At 50.1% G+C, this 15,627-nt stretch overlaps 1 protein-coding gene across 2 annotated transcripts; it reads right to left on the bottom strand.

The window, feature by feature from the left end:
• Positions 1–545: 545 nt before the first annotated feature.
• On the bottom strand, positions 546–15,434 carry PLAC9 (placenta associated 9). Of its 2 annotated transcripts, none has more exons than XM_073240729.1 (4): positions 15,235–15,434; positions 5,468–5,565; positions 4,277–4,400; positions 546–1,078 (listed from the first exon to the last, which is right to left on the bottom strand). In XM_073240729.1, exons 1-4 carry the CDS (start codon positions 15,296–15,298, stop codon positions 948–950), a joined length of 417 nt encoding a protein of 138 aa, XP_073096830.1. In that variant the 5' UTR covers positions 15,299–15,434; the 3' UTR covers positions 546–947. The 2 variants fall into 2 exon arrangements, with proteins under 2 accessions (XP_073096830.1, XP_036869251.2); XM_037013356.2 differs by lacking the exon at positions 546–1,078 and adding an exon at positions 3,053–3,829.
• Positions 15,435–15,627: the final 193 nt, after the last annotated feature.

Here is a 15,627-nt window from a genome sequence, read left to right as displayed (position 1 = left end):
GCTGTCTATTTTGCCATAGGCTCCACCACTCCCTATTGTTTATACCTTGTATATGTTAGCTGGTTGGCCCTGTAGGCCTTTGAGTTTTTGAGACCCCTGGTCTACACACTTGAGGAGGACCCCTGTGTTCATCCTGCTCCTGGTTCTCCTGCCTTCCTGTCCCTCTGGCTGCTGTCTTGGTCATGCCCAAGGGACCTGGCCCATGGTACATGTGGACCAGGGGACTGTGTGAATTGTCACTGAGCTCTCTCTGGGCAAGGCACCTGCTGCCTCCCAGGGGCTATGGGAGGTTGTTAACCCTGTCCATCATGCTCAGGATAAGAAAGATGGGAAGGGAGACATCCTGCCCTACAGGCCGTCTTTCTTGGGGAAAACTCTACTGGGTCTTTTCCTGCCTCCTAGAGATGTGAGTCAGGGCCAGTCCACCCACACACCTAATGTCACTCCTGGGATAGCAAGGCAAGGATGAGGCACCAGACGAATTTGTTCCTGAGAAAATTTTTAGCAGCCTCGGGGCAACAGAAGGAATATTGTATGAGGGGCAGGGCTGGATCTAGTGTGAGGTGAATGAGTCACAGGCACAGGGTTTAGGGGTGGAACCTGGAGTGCTCGCTCTGTGGGTGGGGAAGTGATCGTGAAGTGGTTCTTGAGCCCTGGCGTGTGTCAGGCCACCTGCAGACTTTGTAAAATGCAGGTCCTTGGGACCCCTGTCACGTGCCAAGCAGGCATAGGGGCTGGGAAATGGCATCTGTGTCCCGCTGGCCTCGTGCTGCTGATGGTGGTGTCTAAATGCTCCTGTGCCGAGACGGGACTTCTGAAACTGTTCCCACAGAGGGCAGGTGAGGAGGTGGAAGGGTGGACTTCTGTCAGGTGATGGGAGGTGGGATGAGTCCACCCCCAGCCTCTGGCAAGAGGGTTCTGAAGGATGAACCTGGGCAGGCCCATGGTCAGAGCGGCAGCCGGGTGGCCGGGCCGTGTCCATCCTCTTGCTTTGATAGGGAGTGATAGTTTTCACTTAGGACTTGGCCCCTTATTTCTGCATCAGCTCCTTTCTGTCCTGGCTGATAGGGAGTCAGACCTGGAAACAGAAATCAAGCTAAATCATTTCCCTAGGCAGGTAGATGCTTACATTTTCACCCCATCACACCTGAAAGCTTGTCTCTGTGTTCCTCAGAGCCGGGGTCAGCATCACTCAGTCCTCCATCTGGCCCCATGCAGGGTACACGATTCAGTCAGTCAAGCCCCCAACTCTGTAAGGCCTCTTACCCTCAGCCCCTGCTCCTTGGAAAGCTCTCCTTGGCCTAATACTGGTGTCTACTCTGAACCTGGTTCCTGCTCAGCGGGAGGACCAGATGTAGTCCTGAAATAGAAAGAGCACTGGTCTGGGAGTCAAGTGTCCCTTTTCTCAGCTCAGCTCAGCTGCTGATTTGCTGTGTTACCCTGGTTAAGTCACTTGCCCTCTAGGCCTCTGTTGCCATTGTAAAATGAAGAGTAGACTATATGAGAGTTTATTAAATTTCAATGTAGTCAGCAAAAGTGGTGGATGGAGTAGGGAACTCTGAAAGTCTGTCCCTCCACAAAAGCAACAAATCAAACAGCAACAGTTGTCAGAGCCAACTTTATCAGAACTCTGGAAACTGACAGCCTGCAGCAACCAGATAAATAAAGCACAACAAAGGAAAGAAAAAAAAAGCGGAATGTCAGTGAGACGGTTTCGCCACATTTTCACTTTTCCAGCACTGTCCCTCATACCCCAGCTTGGCAGCAGCCTTGAAAACAGAATACCACAGCCCCTGTATGAGTTCTAGCACCCGAGGGAGCAGAAGGGATCTTGTTCTCAAGAATAATGGTCGTTGATTTTGATCTGTCTGGTTGCTTCCTGAAATACTGGCTCAGATGACTTGCTTTTGTTCCACCTTATTTGGAAATCTCCCAAGGAAGAGTTAGCAACCCTGGGAACATTTGAAGGCAAATTTATTAGCCACTGACCTAGAGAAAGGGGTACCACTCGGGGCAAACAGGAGACAAATTGGAAAGTGGGAAGGAAAAGCTGAGATGCTCTGGGGAATCATTGTTTTGAAGAGATCCCACAAACTCCTGGAAGTCTAGAAGGCCACGCACATGCCCAGGGCTGAGCACATGCTTTAAAAAGTCTTGAGAAGGCCCTAAACTCTCACATCTGGCTGACCTTAAGGCTCTATGACAAACAGGAAGTGAAAGCTAAGGCAGAGTCATAGACTGCTGGGCTGGGTGTCTGACCATGTGCCCCAACACACACACACCACTTCCACAAAGACTGGGAGATTTTGTTTTGGTGGGTGGAATGAGGGATTGGTTTCACGAGTTTAATGAAATTTGTTGAATCACTAATGACCAATAAGCTAACTGAACAGACTTCATTGACCACACCTGACCAAGAATACAAACTTCAAAAAGCTAGTTCAGAGAAGTCGCTAGACAAACTACAACAAACAGAAAAAAACAGCAACAGCAAGCTCTGGGGAGGGGGAAGATTCCGATATCCAGAGTTCTATTAAAATGCTCAAAATGCCCAGTTTCCAACAAAAATCATGAGGCATGCAAAGAAACAATTCATAGATTCATAGATATATAATTCATAGATAGGAAAATAAGAAGTATGTTAATAAAAGCAAAGCCCAGATACTGGACTCAAACATAGGCTTTAAACCAACTTCAAAGAGCTGTAACAAACCATGAATAAAGCTAGAGGAAAACAGGAGAATGATACCTCATCAAATAGAGAATATTATTAGAGAGAAATTATGAAAAGCAATCAAATAGAAATTCCAGAGTTGAAAAGCACAATAGCCAATTAAAATATCACTGGAAGGGTTCAAGAGGAGATCTGAGAAGAAAGAAAAAAAGAATGAAGGAAAATTAACAGTGCCTAAGAGACCTATGGGATTAAACAGGTGCATCCATACAATGGACTGTTATTCAGCCATAGAAGGGAATGAAGTACTGATAGGTGTTACAACATGGATGAACCTTGGAAATATGCTCAGTGAACAAAAGGGAGACACAAAGGCCACCTGTTACATGATTCCATTTATATGAAGTATCCAGAATAGACAAGTCCAGAGAGACAGAAATATTAGTGGTTTCCAAGGGATGGAGGGTTGCAGGGTGGGGGGCGGGGATGGGAAGTAACTGCTTCGTAGGTATGGGTTTCTTTTTGGGGTGATGACAATGTTCTGGAATTAGTGGGGATGATTGCACAACGCTGAAGCCACTGAATTTGTACGGTTTAATGCTTACAATTTGGGGTTTTTGTGAATTTTGCTTTAGTAGAAAAATTTAAAACAATGTGCACACAAAACCCCTGAGGATCTAATTAAAATGTAGTAGGTCTGGGTGGGGCCCAAAATTACACATTTCTGACAAGCTCCTAGGGGATGCCCACTGCTGTTCATTTATGGCCACATTTTTAGTAGAAAGGCTGCTCCCAGGGCGCTTCTGCAGTGTCACCTTACAATCCAGGACCCAAGGTGCCTTCCCTCTGTGAACCAACCCCCTTTCTGGTCGCCCCATAAAAAAGGAGGGCAGAAGCACACACCATCTGGGGGCTCCCAGGTCTGAGCCTGCGGGGGTCGGAGGGCTGGGGGCATGGCGGCATGGGAGTAGACAGAGAAGGGGCTGTGGCTATAGGTCACGCTCAGACACGGCGGGGGTCGAAGGAGTAGCTTTGGTTTTGCACAAGCTGAAGAGGGAATGTCAGAACGCGCGGCCCTGTTCTCAAAGGAGAGCTGCTGACAGGTGAGTAACTTCCAGCTGCTGGGCAACCCCAGCTCCCGTGCTCAAATGCGATCTGGAAGAAAGGGGGCGGCCTCAGAGTGAGCAAGCAGGGGGCGCGGAAGGGTGCCTGCCCTCCCTCCCAGCCCCGGGGAACGCTGGGCTCAGGGGAGGAGCAGGGTGGCAACCCCTCCGCTGCCCCCCCAGGGACACGTCCCCCTAGATGGCTTTGTGGTGGCACAGGCGTGGCTCCTTGGGAGGGAGATGACGGAACCGAGGAGCTTTGAGATGTGGAAATGGCCAGTGGGGAAGGCTGCCCTCTGCCAGGGTGGTGCTGCCAGGGACTCGGGCCAGCGCTTCCGGAGGCTGGGGATGGGAAGCAGGGAACCCTTGGTGGGGGCTGGCTGGGCCGATGCCTCCCCCTTCCGTCCTGGGGAGGAGCGGCTGTCTGCAGCTCGTCCCGGCCACCGCGGTGTGGCGGAGCAGCCCCCCACCCTGCTTGCCCCCTGCGCCGCCGGCTCACCGTCTCCGAGCAGGTCCGCGGCCGGGCTGAGGGGCCCCGGGGGCAGGTTCCGGGCCAGCTCCTCCAGCTGACCCAGCAGACCTTTCACTTCAACCTCCAGGTGCTCCACCGTCTTCTCCACCGTCTGGGACAAAGAGAGATGGGGGCGGGGGCGGTGGGGGCGCGGGCCGACCTCATCCCAAGGAGCAGCTGGCCGCCCGCGGCGGGACCGTGGTGCGAGGACGGGGCGCCCTGTTCAGGCCCCGCCCCGCCTGCCTCCCAGTTCCCGGATGACAGAATCCCAGGAGTCCGCTCCCCACGGCCGCCCCGGCTCGGCACTCGATGGTTGCCCTCAGTCACGGTTTGGGGGCTTGGCGCAGCTCCGCGATCCCCTTTTTCCTTTCAGGACTTCGCTACTTCACACTCCTTTTGTGGCCCCGCCCCCTGGTGGCAACACTGCCAAATGACAGGTTTGAGATAGAAATTTTCTTCAGTGTTCTTTTTTCATGAATGAACCCCATTAGCAAGCAGTCAAGTGAAGCCTACAGGCCCCTTCTCAGAAAAATGTTTCAATTGAAAAAATAAAACATACAGGATGTCCAAGGATACCAACTGCCTTAAGATGTTATTCAAGAATCAAAAATGCTTGATGTAAAAACGTCTATACTTTTTAACTGAGTAACATGGTCTAACATCAGGTCTAACAACTAACGCAATTTTGACACACTGATTAGAATAAATGATATGTTGAGAGTCTCAATTATGAGATGAAATTATCTGATGTCTATTGATAACAGTCACGGTACTGTGAACACGGTTTGATGTCTGTGTTCACAGTCAATGGGAACATTAAATTTCAATTAAAGGTTTGTGAAAATAAAGTGTCATTTTTTCCCTACATACGCTTACAGATCCCAGGTGACAACCAAGAGCTGTATAACAAAACACAGTGACTGAGTTTCTGCCTTCCCCTCTGGTAATTACATGCAGCTCTCCTCCCGCTGGGTGCAAGGAGGCCCCAGGGGAGGCAGGGTTTGTTGGGGGCTGGTCAGCCTGAAGCCCAGGCAGGGCAGGGAGATATTTAACACTGTGGCCAGGCTGCAGGATTAGCCTAGATTTCCCCAATATTTCAAAGCAAGATTGGCCTGAGTCCCATAAACCCACCAGCAGATGGTCCTGAAGCTGCACGTCCACCCAGGTCACCCGTATTACCTCCTCTATGATGTCTAAACGACTGTGGACAGTCATGTGTCTGTCACACCCTGTGCTCCAAGCTGGATCTCCTCGGGACGGGATGAAGGGCTCAGCAGCTGTGGGAAAACAAGTCTTGTCACTGTGGGGCCCTCGATTCTCCCATGATACTAAGACTCATGGAAAGCCCTGAACCTGGGTGAGGTAGGTCCAGAAAATAGTCACAAAGAGCAGCAAAGAAAGGTTCACTGTGGGTCAGTGTGTGGGTGAGGGGCTGCCCCTGGCTCTCACTTCTCTTGATGGCCGTGGTCATCTACAGACCCAGGTGGGCTTCCTCAAGGAGGTCCTGCCCGAACGGGTAAGGTGAGGAAGGAAAGGTTTAGCCAGGGAGAATGGCAAGTGCAAAGATAGGTGAGAAATTGCACAGCTTGGTGCACAAACACTCAGGGAGTTTGCAGAGGCTGGAAAGAACAAGGTGGGTTGGAGATGAGATTACAGAGGGCCTATCAACCAAGCATGATGCCTGTTTGGGGGCTTATTTTAACAGAAGAGTCACATTGTCATATATGAATTTTTTAAATCCAGAGAACATACTGGAGAGATTCATCTTTGAAGGCAGGAGAGTGCTGTGGTCCTCAGGGAGGGAGAACACGGACAGACATCCTTCAGTAGGAGCAGTGACACTGGTGACCAGGCACAGCATCTGGCATTTGATGGGTGTTTACTGTGTACCACACAGTGTGGTAAACACATATGTTAAAACTCAGTCTCTACAACAAGCTATCATCCCCAATTCACACATAAAGAAACTGAGGCAGAGAGGTGAATCAGTATGTCCCCCGTACACAGCTGGTAAGCGGAAGATCTCAACTATTGACTCACCGTTTTTCCCTCCCTGGTTCTTCCTGGCATAACCAACCTTCACATCAGAAGTCTTAGAGCCCTGGTTCTGAGCTCAGGTTTCTGTGTGGGTGGCCCTAAGATGCCTGCAGGGTATCAGATTTGGCGAACCTCACAGAACACTGACCCTCAGGAGGGAGGATACCTTCCTCGAAACAGAGAAGCAAAAAAGTTTACAGAGGATGAGGCAGCCAGCGTGGCCTAATGCAGACCTAGTAAGGGAGGTCTAGCAAGACAAGGACCAAAAACCAGAGCAACAGGAAAATCGCTGCTACCTTCCACCCCAGCGCTTCGGGCGGAGGGGTGGAGGCAAAGCAAAGTCTCGGTTAGTGGGATGAGAAGGGAAGGAGAGTCAGGAGGTGGAAACTTGGATCCTGGAAAACGTCTTCATGAAATCTGGCTGTGAGGCCAGGGGGGTCAGATCACATGGTGTTGAGTATATTTATTGTCCTTGCTTCTGTTTTTCTAAGTGTTGTGGAAACACGACCCTGTGTATAGCCTAGGAGACAGGAGGGAGACAGGAGAACTGAAGGAATGCTTTTCCTGAAAAGATGAGAGGCTGTGGAATCCAGAAATGGTGGTGGGGGTAAGGGCAACACCTGCAGGGAAGGGAGGGATAAATGGGCAAAGGTGAACTTGCCCTTAGAGGGCCAAAAAATTGTGGAAGCGCCCACCTGATGGCCTCTATTCCCTCTGTAAAGTAAAGGGGAGTCATCTGCTGGAAAGTCATGTAGGGTGAGGAAGTGAAAGCTAGCTGTGAAGTTTTCAGGAGTTCTGTGAGTCCTTATCAAACATAGCCATAAAATGGGAGCCATGGTGAGAGATTTACACCCTGGAAATCGAAAGGTTTCTCTTTTTTTGAAAACCAGTTTGTCACACCACTGGGTAGGGGTCTTGAATAAAGAGAGGGCTTCAAAAGGGAATGAGGAGGCTGACGAGGCAGTGTCGGGACCATCGTGCAGATCACCCAACATCAATGAGGACCTTTGGGAGCACCAGTACCACCCCCCACCCCCCACCCCCCAGTGGCTCAGCAGGCTGGGTAAAGAGCAGCAAAGTCAACTGGCAGGATGGAGCTGAAACCTGGGAGTCTGCAGGATGAGGATGGGGCAGGGCAAGAGAGCAAAGACTGAGGATTTGACTAGCAAATTGACTCTAGCTTGGAATAGAAGGAGAGGTGGCTGGGGAGAGGGCCAGTGAATTGGGAGACATGGATGGGCTGCAGAGCCTGGAGGGCTTGGAAGGAGGGGAGTAACAGAAGGAACCAGGGGGAACAGACTTTGCAATGTTAGCTTTTAGAGGGAGAGAAACTTCATAGTGATAATATCAAGGCTGTTGCCACAGAGTTGGGCATCTGAAGCAGAGAGGGGGTAAGAGTTATTGGACTTGATCTCTCTAGGTGCAAAACCCTTGTAACTGTGAGACCTTGAGGTTGGCTCAGTTGCCCAAAGGGATATATGAAGTTTGCCAGAAGGTTGGAGGATAAAGGGTGGTGATGGTGAGCTGTTTCACTGGTGATGAATGCGTTAACTCTTAGAGGTTCACACAGTCAGCAAATGACTGACCCTAAGCACCCTGGCCTTCCCCTGACCTCACCTCAGCAAGCTGGCCTTCTGGAGCTCTGCCTGAGGCCCCTACCCTGAGATGCCCTGGTTCCAGCTCTATCTGGATCCCAGCTCTCCCTCTCAGGGGAGAGAATGAAGAGCAGGAACAGACTTCCTTCTACTTTGAGCATCTTTATGGAGAACAATTTGTGTTTGTGTTTTTACATTTTCCTTTTCATTAATTCCCTCTACTGAACTCAGAAAAGCCTCTTCAAAAGAAAATGGTCTTCCCACCATCAGTAGAACAAAAAGACATCCTACATAAATGACATATCCAATAAGGGGTTGACATCCAAAATATATAAAGAGCTCATGCATCTCAACAAACAAAAAGCAAATAATCTAATTTAAAAATGGGCAGAGGATCTGAACAGACACTTCTCCAAAGAAGAAATTCAGATGGCCAACAGGCACATGAAAAGATTCTTCACATCGCTAATCATCAGAGAAATGCAAATTAAAACCACAATGAGATATCACCTCACACCAGTAAGGATTGCCACCATTCAGATGTGGTACATATACACAATGGAATATTATTCAGTCATAAGAAGAGAACAAATCCTACCATTTGCAACATGTATGGAGCTAGAGGGTATTATGCTCAGTGAAATAAGCCAGGTGGAGAAAGACAAGTACCAAATGATTTCACTCATCTGTGGAGTATAAGAACAAAGCAAAAACTGAAGGAACAAAACAGCAGCAGACTCACAGAATGGTCTAACAGTTACCAAAGGGAAAGGGACTAGGGAGAATGGGTGGGAAGGGAGGGATAACGGGAATAAGAGGCTTTACAATTAACATACATAATGTGGGGGGTGGCACAAGGAAGGCAGTAAGGCACAGAGAAGACAAGTAGTGACTCTATAGCATCTTACTGTACTGATGGACAGTGACTGTAATGGGGTATGTGGTAGAGACTTGATAATGGGGGGAATCTAGTAACCACAATGTTGCTCATGTAATTGTATATTAATGATACCAAAATTTTTAAAAATTAAAAAAAAAAGACAATGGTCTTCCAAGTAATGATTCTATAACTTCTTAGTACGCTAATGGACAATGACTGCAATGGGTTTGGGTGGGGGGCACTTGATAATGTGGGAGAATGTAGTAACCACAATGTGCTCATGTGAAACCTTCATATGATTGTATATCAATGGTACCTTAATAAAAAAAAGACAATGGTCTTGTAGATTTTGGGGAGGGAGGGAGACATTATAATGCTTTTTTCTGGTATATGTGCTGCCAAAGCACTGGTTATTTTTTAAAAGGGAGTCATTTAGAGCTCCATACTGAAAAATATTTACAGACGAAATGCTATGAATTCTTGGATTTACTTCAAAATAATCCAGGACTGGGAGTGGGGAGGGGCATGAGTGGGAATATAGAGCAAACAAGATTGGCCAAGATTAATAATTGTTGAAATTGGGTGATAGGGACATAGGAGTTAATCCCACTCTTCACTTTTGTGTATGTAGTTTGAAATTTTTCCATAATAAAAGTCAGTTGTCTGATGGGCCTTTAGCAAAAAGCAGACAGCATCATGGGCTGCATGCGTGGATGCAAAATGTGGGTCTGAGAGACCCCACCTGCACTCCATTCTGGGCTTGAGAAGGCCCTTGATAGGCAGACACAGGTCTAGAGGCGGTCATGGTGAAGAGACTCCAAATTTTGACCCATTTGTCTCAGCTAAAAGAACAGGGGTGCTCAACTTGATAGGTATAGACTTCAAGGGACAGGAAGAGCTGCCTGCACACAAAGGGAGGGCTGTCTGGGAAGAGGGGGTTTGTCCCAGTGTGATCTGAGTCCGTACACATCCTCTGTAGGCTCTGCCCAGGGGAACTTTGGCCAAGTCTTTCCCCTGAGCCCCCCTTGCCCTCCCCCAGGATCCCCTTAGGCAAAGAGGAAGCAGTGCGACTCTGCCAGCCAAGTAGGGCTCTGCCAGCTCTGTGAGTCACGAACATGAAGCTGCTCCCCGCCATTGGCTGAAAACATCCTGTTCTCTGCGTGTCTGCGATGAGGTCTAACTTGGCTCCCAAAACCCTCCAGGGAAAAAGCTGGGCTGCGGTTCCTCTGCACATCACACAGCGTTAACCCCTCACATCTGGATGGAACCTCGCCTGGGCCCCACTGCACAACTGTCCATGAGCTCATCCAGGCCTCTCAACAAGGTCGTGGACAGAGAAAACTGGGGTAGGGCCCTCACAGCTCCTCTGCACCACCGTGACACTGACCTCAATGAACATCGGCAGGAAACACACTGGAGACCCCTGTTCTCAGCCTGGCCAGGCCACGAGTTGGTGTGGGCCTGTAGCAAACTCTCCTCCCCGAGCCTCTGCTGCCTTCTTTGTAACACAGATGAGCCTGGCTTGGGGCACTGCCACCCACATGCAGCCATCCACACTGCGTCTTTCAGAGCCTGCTGAGCGGCCTCAAACATTAGCTGCAAGGACAGAACTGGGGTGAATCAATCACAAGGTGCTTAGTGGACCAGAAGCCCCAGCAAGGCAAGACCTGGGTGCCTTCCATTTCTCCGAGCTTCGTTATCAGTGGAAAGGGGTCACAATAATGCCTGTCTCCCTGGGCTTTCAGACACCCTAGTGAGAGGAGTGAGGAGGGCTGGGGGTTTACCATGATGGACCTCGAGCAGTCTCAGCTGTGGCCCCAGGCTTCTCTCCTGCACCCCCACCCTCCCTGCCCAGCCAGTTGGGAAATGGACCTTCTTGGATGCTGGGTTGTTTTCCCTGGCCCAGCTCCCACTCAGGGCCTATTTGCACCCTGGACAGCAGCCATGGGTGGAACACAGTGCACTGTGAGAACAGGCAGCTGGTAGAGGCCAGAGGCCCAGGCAGAGATCCTGGGCTAATTCCTCCAGTTGGAGACATGGCCACTGGGACCCTATCCACTGAGGCAGGAAGTACGGTCTCCTCCCACTTTCAGGCATAGGAGACCCTTTGTATGTGGGATTCAGACACTAAGGAAGCACCCACAACTCAACGGGTCTCTGCCATGCTAGGTGGTGGCAAAGATTTTCTCAGTGGTGACCTTGATGGTGTGGGGTGTACCTTCCAAATCACCAAAGACATACTGTCTGCTTTGACTAGCTATGTTTATCTTTTGGGGGTTAATGATATTTCATATTTTATCATATTCAGTATTTGTATTAAAATTTGTGATTCAATTCAAAACCATCAGTGGATTTTTCTTTTAAACAAAAGAATATTATTTTCAAACAGCTGTATGAAAAACTCCAATATGTGCAATTGTTCTGGCTGAAACTCTGGGAGAGAGACCTCCCAGCCACCTAAGAGTGACTCGGACTCTGAGGCACGGGTTTGTGTTGTGAGGGGCATTTCCTCCTATCTGCCGTGGTCTCTGGTCATTTTCCAAATGTGTACTCGAGCCTTGCCCATCACTCTGACAGCTTTCCAATGTCATTCTAATACATTCAGTACTGTTAAGATTCAAGCTAGGCTACTCTTAACAAAGAGCCTCCCTCAATTACACGTTTCTTTCTTTCTCATGTATCATCAGTTCAGGGGCAGCCTAGCTAGTGGTCAGGGCTGGCAGGGAGCTCTACTCCCTGATGTCAGACAGGAGCCCAGATTCCTTCTATCTTGGAATATTGTGTTTTTCAATCCACGGGGTTATAACATACCAGAACACTCCAAAACCTCCGTAAGGCTGAGAAGGTCTCAGAAGCCATCCGGGATAAATCTCTCCCCACATACTGTGGAAAGCACACAAGGCTGGAGTTGGAGATGCAGCACAAGAACACGGACCCCACTGCTCTCTGCCTCCCGCTCGGCTCACTGACGGTGCTCTCTGCCTCCCACTCAGCTTCCTTGTTTGTAGGGGATCTGCCCACCCTGTACACTCTGCAGTATTCTGGCACTGATCAAAGGGGATCCTGCAATATGAAGAACACTTGGAACTATCACACTGTGCAAATGCCATGTAGGGGCACTTACCAGGTGAGCTGAAGACTGAGCCAGGCAGGGAAAGCTCCCCACGGCTCCACCTCTCCATATGGAACCAATGCTCTTTGCCACATCACCTTGCCCAGTTCTCATGCATCTGCTCTAGAATTAAGCCTGGAGAGGAATCCAGGGATGCTTGGGAGGGGCTTCTTCAACAAGGACAGAAAAAGCTCAGGGCTGACCCAGCTCTCTGGGCTCTGCTGCCAGACAACCCCAACTTGCTGGACCCTTGATTTCTTCACCTTTGGAGTGGGCATAACATTACCCTATATTCACAGCTACTATCAATTTATGATCACTTATTATGTGCCAAGCTCTTGTTGAGTGCTTACACACATTTTCTCATTTAATTCTCTCTGGGAGCTCAGTACTCTTGCATCTCCTTTCTACAGATTAGACACCCAAAGATCAAAAAGACTGAGTAACATGCCCAAGATTAAACAGCCAGTAGGTGGTGGGGCCAGGATTTGAGTCCTACCTGCCTGATACTGTCCATGCAGTCCCCTGGCAGTTGAGGGCCAGCTGCCTCCTCTGTAAAATAAGGGGCTGGACAGGTATGGGACAAAGGGGACCTGCACACATGGCACCTTTGCAGCTGTCTTGAGGCACCACAAAAGCCCAAACATGTGTCTTGGATCAAACTGTCTTTAAGTGGTTCACTCCCACAATATCCATTTTTATAAGAAGAAAGGCTATGATCCTCACCACAGCCCTTCAGCATCTTCCTCTTTCATCCAAAGCAAAAAGCAGAATCACAGTGGAAGACAGATGTCCACCAGGACTTGGGGTGCTGGCAGTGGGAGCTTCCCCAGTGGCCCCTGAGGCATGGTTGAGGATGGTTAAAAGGACTAGGCTATAGGACTTTGGTCCCTCCCCTGATAGTAAAATAGGAAAGGAACTCAGCTGGAGTCTTAACTTCAAAAAACATCCCTACAAATTACATGAAACAGTTTGCTTCATTCAATAATACATCAAGAGCTTTTACAGATCAATATGAAAAATCCCAATGCCACAATTGAAAAGTCAAAGTAATTCACAAGAAATGGCAGAAATGACCATGTGCAGTTCTAAAAAGTCCAACCTCAGAAGTAATCAAAGAAATGCAAATTAAAGCAATAAGCCATCTTAAAGTATTCGTGCAGAACACAAAAGTCTAACTGGAATTAGATCAAGCTTCTAGATCTAACTACCAGTTTACAGACAACAGAGGAAGAGAAGAACATTTAAATGACACCTTGGGGATGCAATCAGCTAAAATCTAAATGTGGAAAATTTTATAGGACAAAAGACCCAGTTTCTTCAACAAATAAATTTTAAGGAAAAAAGGGGGGAAGGGAACTTGCCTACTAAAAGAAACTTAACAGACATATTAGCCCAGAGCAATGAATGCACATTATTTGGATCAAATAAACCAAAGCACAACACAATCAAGGACATTTGAACACTGATTAGATATGGTGAATTGAAGGAATTGCTGTCTATTTTTAGGGTGTGATGTAATGGTAACCACATTGCAGTTAATGTTCATTAAAAGATTACTTATCTTTTAGTGATAGATACATAAGGAAATAATCATAGATGATTCCTGGAATCCCCTTTAAAATAATCTGAAGGAGGGGAGAGAAAGTAGGGATGAGAAGTGAAATAACATTGGTCATGAATTGATACTTGCTGAAGCAGGTGGTAAGTACACAGGGTTTCAGGATACAATTGTTTTTATATCCAGATGATTCCATAATCAAAAGTTAAGAAAAACAATGGCATATTGTCTTAACTCTGGAAGGTTATACACAAAAATGTACGAACTCAATGTGAAATTACGTCAATATGTTTATACTTTCCTCTTTTTTTCTAAATCTGTAGCAATGAGCATGCATCATCACAAAGAAAATAACTTTCAAAATGGTTTTAAATGAAAGTGCACGTGCCAGTTGTGGATAAAGGGGCCACAGAATGCCAGCCACTTGTGGGTGGGCAACCTTTGAGGCAGCACAGACTCGGCTTTGTCCCCTCATGTCCCAGAGGAGGGGACGCCAGGAGGGTAAGGAGGGGGAAAGGAAAAAGAAGGACGTGCGTGCACTGTAGGCTTGGCACCTCTACAGGCACGGTCACAGCCACGCCTCACACAACCTGTGAGGAAGCCATTGATGGTCTTCAACAGGTGGAAAACAGGCTCAGAGAGGTCATGAGAGAAGGAGCCAGTGTGTGTGGACATGTGTTCCCTGTCAGGCACCTCCCCTTGCATCAGACCTGCACAGCCCACTGTGCCCTGAAAAGGACTGGGTGGGGTGAGGGTGGTTTCTGTCTTAACTCAGGGCCCTTCCCCTGGGTGACTTCCATCACTGGCTTCAGGTTGAGGGGGAGCAGTCGGGCATGGAGGGAAGGATCTGACCGAGGGGACAGGAGCCTGGATGCGTGGTGAGGGCTCTGCCGGCTCCGTCCAGAGAACTGAGCCTTCCTTTCGCCTGCACAGCTGGGATGAGCCCTAGCTGCCTCTGGCTGAGATGCTGGGTGAACGGGAACATGGCTTGTGAACTGTGAAGCAGTGTGGTGGAATGACCACCTGTGTGTACATCTGCAGCCACTCTGTCTGAGCCCCATGTGAAAGGGTCAGCACGGAGACAACTGCCAGGGAAGGGTAGAGGGGACAGTGCAACGCAAGGAGCCCAGCCAGTGGAGCACCCTGAGGGCCCCTTTCTCCCCACGACCCCCGCCTCCCCTCCCAGTCACCCAGGGAGCGCCCACCCTCAGGAAGCTCTCTGGAAGCCGGGAGACTGGCCTCCTCACCCAGGCCACCTGCACAGCCCCTGACCGGCTGTGCTAGGCCAGGGCTGGGCCGTCCACTGCTGGCGCTCAGCTGCCAGGGCAATGCCAGGTAAACCAGGCCTGGACGCGTCTGCCGGGCCTCTAGGTGCCTCTAGGTGCCCCGCTCTGCAGGCTTGACCTCCACCCCCCGCGGTCCTTGTTCTCTCTGTCTCTCCCCCCCACCCCCGCCTATCTCTGGACATATTTCTTTCCCCCTTATTCCTTTTGCCTTTCAAACCCCTTTTTCTTTCTACCCTCGTTCATAGATCGCACCCATCTGTTTACCTCCGAAGTCCCTCTCTGCCTCAGCCTCTCCCTTTCTCTCTGTCCCTCTGCGTTTATTCCGCTGCCTTTTTCCGTCGGTCCCTCCCTGCTGCACGCTCCCCTTTCTCCAGCTCTCCCCATCTGGCTGCCTCCGTCTCCCTCCCTGCACCTCTCGTGCTCCCTCCTGGCGGTCGGCTCCTCCCCGGCCCTCGCCCGCGCGCGGCCCACTCACCGGCGAAGGCGCCCGCGGCGGGGAGCAGGGCGAGCCCGGCCAGCGCGCAGAGCAGGGGCCGCATGGTGCCGGCGGCCGAGCGAGCGCCGCGTCCGCGCGCCGCCGCCCTGCCCGGGATCGCGCCGGACCCGCCTGGGAGGAAACGCGGGCAGTCCCAGCCCAAATTCCTGGGCGGCTCCGGGCCTTCTGGCTGCAGCGAACCCGCCCCTTACAGAGACCCCGCGGGGGGAGGGGGCGGCGTGCCAGCCTGGGCGCCTCCCCAGGAAGGGGCCTCCCGGCGCCCGGGCGCAAAAGAGCTGGAGAAGGGTGAGGGGCTGCGCTCTCAGCGGCCGCGCCCGCCCTTAGGAGCCCATTTCCCAGGCCGGCAGCCTGAAGCTTAGGGAGAAGTGCCTT

Source organism: Manis javanica, chromosome 7 (assembly GCF_040802235.1).
Source record: "Manis javanica isolate MJ-LG chromosome 7, MJ_LKY, whole genome shotgun sequence".
NCBI lineage: Eukaryota > Metazoa > Chordata > Mammalia > Pholidota > Manidae > Manis > Manis javanica.
The sequence above is the reverse complement of the archived record's forward strand: the minus strand, read 5'-3'. Positions and strand labels throughout refer to the sequence as shown.